The sequence below is a fragment of the Penaeus chinensis genome, chromosome 5, assembly GCF_019202785.1.
Source record: "Penaeus chinensis breed Huanghai No. 1 chromosome 5, ASM1920278v2, whole genome shotgun sequence".
NCBI classification, from domain to species: Eukaryota; Metazoa; Arthropoda; class Malacostraca; order Decapoda; family Penaeidae; genus Penaeus; species Penaeus chinensis.
The window spans coordinates 34310810-34315809 of NC_061823.1; the positions used below are offsets into that span (position 1 = coordinate 34310810).

At 36.8% G+C, this 5000-nt stretch overlaps 1 protein-coding gene across 1 annotated transcript in view; it reads right to left on the reverse strand.

Annotated features, from left to right (window-relative positions):
- Positions 1-302: 302 nt before the first annotated feature.
- Positions 303-5000, reverse strand: part of LOC125025587 — a 10715-nt gene continuing 6017 nt past the window's right edge. The window contains exons 4-5 of the mRNA XM_047613612.1: positions 3527-3649; positions 303-2632 (exon numbers count right to left, since the gene is read on the reverse strand). Of these exons, the coding sequence (XP_047469568.1) occupies positions 2108-2632; positions 3527-3649 (648 nt within the window). The 3' untranslated portion in view covers positions 303-2107. The remainder of the gene's footprint in view (positions 2633-3526; positions 3650-5000) is intronic.

Consider the following 5000-nt stretch of genomic DNA (forward strand, 5'->3'; position numbering starts at 1 on the left):
AGACACACAAATTGACGGACAGACAGCCATGCAGACAGACAAATAGGTGAAAAGACAGAGGGATAGCTAGATACAGAGAAAAGTAAATGGAACTTAACAGGCGTAACAATGCTTCAAAAAGAAAAGCCTGTGCTTGACAGATATTTCTGCCGACACTACGCTCTCACTCCTTAATTAACAAATAGAAGATGCAGTTTTTTTTTAGAATGAATAAAGCTATCGCGCAGAACAGGACTGGAACATTCATGTTTAACAGAAGACTAATATGCGCGTGTGAATGTGTGTGTGTGTGTGTGTGTGTGTGTGTGTGTGTGTGTGTTTGTGTGTGTGAATGCACAGTTGGTATATACATTTATACTATATATATCTGTGTGTGTGTGTGTGTGTGTGTGTGTGTGTAAATGAGTCATGTCTTTGGTGTATGTGTGTGCTTTTCTATTCGAATTTGTACATGCAAGAGTATTTTCTATATTAGATAATGTACGGATGATTTTGAGAGTAAGCATGCGCTGTGAATTGTATGTGTAATGATTTTATAATATCTTGGTTAATTCTGTAATAAAAATGCAGTTAATTGGAAGTTAATTAGAATTACACATACGTATAGACCACTTTATTTTCGAATTATGACGCAACCCCAAAACATATTTTCTGTCCACAAAAAATAATAAGGAAAAACACTTTCTTTTTATTGCTCAAATGGCAATAACAAGAACATGAATTAAGATTTATAATATATCATATAAATCACCATTGGTTGCTTTATAGAAGAACAATGGATGCAACGTCAATTATAAAATCATATTAATGTAAACAAAAAATGCATTACCAATTTTGCATGTATTATGATATAACATTACATTTTTTGCGCACTGAGCATCACATTTAAAAATAAAGTAAACACAGCTACGGTTTAATTACCCTTAAGCCCTAAATCTTAAGGATTTTTGAATCTAAAATAACAAAGAAAGGCACTGTCAAAGTTATTTTAGGAACGATGATCACACAAATACACACCAAGCTATATCTGCTCAACATCACATTTTTCTGCAACTGAAATCACATTTTCACATTTACTGAGGCTCATTCCAGTACCTCTGTTCCCCAGTCTGAGTTAGGTTATCAAGGCTTGGAAGCATAGGAACTGAGGAATACAGGATCTACGGTTGTTTTACATTAGCCTCCTATTGCTTTAATATACAAGGAAGATGATCCCTGCGTTTTGAGGTCGTTCGCTTCACCCCGCAGCCTTTTGTAAACAAACAAGATGGCCGCCAATTTACAGTCTCAAAGCTGGGGTTCTAACCTGGGGTCCGTGAGGATGAAAAAAAAGGATCCTCTATCTTCGCTATGCAACCTTAGCCATTACTTTTTGCATAAAAAGTTTTTTTTTTATTACTTTGAAGTTTAATACTCAATAAAGAGAGTACATTATACAAATTTAGATTCTCAAAGGGGTTCGTGACTAAAAAGGTAAAAAACACCGTTCTAAAGTACCTCCGAAGTGCAGTTCCGAGCGCTTAATGCATCCCGGATCAAGTAATCCAGCCTCCTCTCGCTCGACATGTCTCAGTGGTTTGCCATGCAAGGACGGTTGGTTTGCGAAAAAACAGCTGAGGGATATACTGAGTGTTTTGGGCCACCGTCAAATGAGTGCAGGGCAGGAGGGTCGTAATACTATTCAAATTACTTAATGCGGACGCTAAGACCCATAATGACAAAGGTTATGTTTTAATAACGTTGCTTAAATGGCTAAATAATTTGCCTTTTATGTTAAGGTAAAAATCAGTGAATGTTAAGTGTTCTTTTTTCAATCGGGTCGTCAGAAACGCCACTTACATGATATGAAGAAAAGGCAAAGAGAAAGAGGAATTTAAAGTAATTCCAATTAGCTATAACTATAAAGGAAAGACGAAGAGAATATAGGTTAAATAGTAACAATTCTGAAAACTAAACTAACCCACTTATTAATATACAAGACCTTGGAAATGTCCAAGTTATAACACTTTCTTTCTTGAAATGTAAAATCTTGACATTAAAACCTTACACTACCAACGCAATGGGGTGAGTTTTTCATGCTTCTCGTCATAACTTTTAAAAAATGCATTTAAATGTAATAATAAATGCAAAGGAACATTAAACCCAACCTCAAATCAGCAAAGCCAATATAAATAAACTCATTTCTTCGTCCAAATGCGTTCGTTAAAGTATGCATATTTATTTGTGTGTATGCGTGTTTTTTTTTTTTTTTTTTTTTTTTTTTGGGGGGGGGAGGTGCAAAGCGGAAAGGCCCGCCGCACCCTAGCTCGAGGAGCGGCAGGGCGTTGGAAGCGAAGGTCGGGAGCCGAGAGGCCTGGTTCTGCAGCCAGGCAAGGCCCCTCGTCTTAATCTCCTTCCGGTAATGCCTGTTGAAGACCACGAAGCAGAGCGGGTCGAGGGCGAAGTGTAGCCTGTAGATCATGCGAATGATCACGAAGCTGAAGTCCGTCGTCCTGGTCACGCAGAAGTGGATGACGAAGTAAAGGACGTCGAGGAAGATGTTGAAGAGGATGGTGATGCCCACGGCGAAGCTGACGCTGTCGAGGCTCGCTGGCCCCTCGCCCGCGGATGCTGCCCGCCTCTTGAGGGTGCGCTGGGGGCAGAGGGGCCGGGGCAACGGGCAGGCAAGGGAGACGAAGAAATATATATGGGTTCAGTTAAACATGTAACTACCTGCTAATGTGTACATGTATGCACATACACATTTAGTTTGTATACACGTGTGTGTGTGTGTGTGTGTGTGTGTGTGTATAGATAGATAGATAGATAGATAGATAGATAATTACATACATATAGATATGTAAACATAGATCAATATATATATCAATATATCCTAAAATGATCATTTTAGGATACATTTCATTATTTTTCCCTGCCAATACTGATGGTACCTAATTTTGGGAACACAGGTAATTGAAACTATAGCATAATCCCAGTAATATATTCTTAGTGTCTTTGTTTTTTCTAATTAATCAGTATGTTTTTATTCATTTCTTGGGATCTAAAATTTCAGTTATCTGTGATTGAAAATATCAGCATCCGCATCCCCAAATATCTATATATATGTATATATATATATATGTATATGTATGTGTATATGTGTGTGTGTGTGTATGTATGTGTGTGTGTGTGTGTGTGTGTGCAGTATATATACTGAATATGTATGTGGGCATATTTGTTTAATAAACACGCATCCACTTTTACAATCATTCCTGACCCCCACTATTCATATACGATTCACCTCCAACTACACCGCGGCCTAAAGAACTATAATGTGTGGCGATTTTTTAAGACAATTCATTTCGTATTTACTCAGAGAGAGAGAGAAAGATACAGAAAGACAGACATGCAGAAATAGAGTAAAGAAAGCGAGCAAACGAGCGAGAGAGAGGGGGGAGGGGCAGAGAGACAGAGACAGACAGAGAAAGAGAGAGAGAGGGGAGAAAGGAAGACAGGCAGAGAAGGCAGAAGAAAATAAAATACTTACGACCACAAGCATTATGGCATACGAGGAGGTTGTAACGGCAATGGGCACAAACAGAGTGAAACAGTACATTGCAAACACTTTGTCACTCCTAATAGGGTTCCACACGTCACCTTGGTCGTAATTCTGTGCATAAAAAAAAAAAAAAAAAACCATTACACCGAAGAGATTTGTTGGGGATATACATCACCTGGAATAACTTAAATTTGACGAATTCAAATATTTAATTAATTTTATGATAGATATAACTATGAGAATACATACATTTCCTAAACATATTTTCTGATTACTATATGGTTATATATGTCATCAAAGTACACTATAAATATAGCGAGGGCTGTCAGACCCATTAATTGACGAGATGGGGACAGAGTGGATAAAAGTACCATATGTTCTCTAAGTAGTCTACATGTTTATGCTTTGATATGTTCCAAAGTAGCACTGCAATAGTTTCCGAGAAAGAGACGATTTATTCACAAAGCGTGGCAACCGCGGACAAATAATTGGCTGCGGGCGTCTTTGACATTCAACATCAATCAGTTTAAAAAAAATCGAATACATTCATTATTTCAAACGAGTAATTCAAGAAGCCACTGGACTAAAAGAAACTAAGAATTATATATATATATATATATATATATATATATATAAGATTGTGTGTGCTTGTCTGTGTGAATGTGTATATATATAAACATTTAGACATTTATATATAGATAGATAGATAGATGTGTGTATATATATATATATATATATACATATACATGTGTGTGTATGCATACATATGTATATCCACACGCACGCACATAAATTTATGTATTGTTACACTTATCCTCTCAAATCCTATTTTTATGTGCTGTTTATATATAGATTGTAGTAACTTTTTGGTAGTGCATTGCGGAAACAAAAAGTCTATTCCTGGTACTTGAAAAAAAAGTGATGAATGATTGATTTGTATCTGTTATGTCATATCAGTGTGATTCCATTATTTGAACTGTCTAAAAAGTTTTTTCCTTATATTTGTACAAGTGTGAGGATCAAGAAAAGGGTATCCTTTGGTTAAAATTGATATGTCGATCATTTATGAAAAGTTTTGGAATGTTTTGTGTTCGACGCTCTCTCGATGCTAAGGCCGGAAGGGTATGGAAAGGAAATACCTGCTGCTACCTTTGATTCAATATCTAGATAAGAATAATTGTGTTGAATGTTATTACAGTTTAAAATGTTCACTGGGGATGAAACGTAAATTAATGAGAGAAGGGAAATTTGTCATGGGATGTTACATTAAATTTCAATTAATTAATGAGTGGACTCACAGCCATCGAGAGCACATTTCCGTGTAGGATACTTTTCTTTGTCGGAAAAACCAAAGCTGTATTCATCTCTCTCTCTCTCTCTCTCTCTCTCTCTCTCTCTCTCTCTCTCTCTCTCTCTCTCTCTCTCTCTCTCTCTCTCTCTCTCTCTCTCTCTCCCTCTCCCT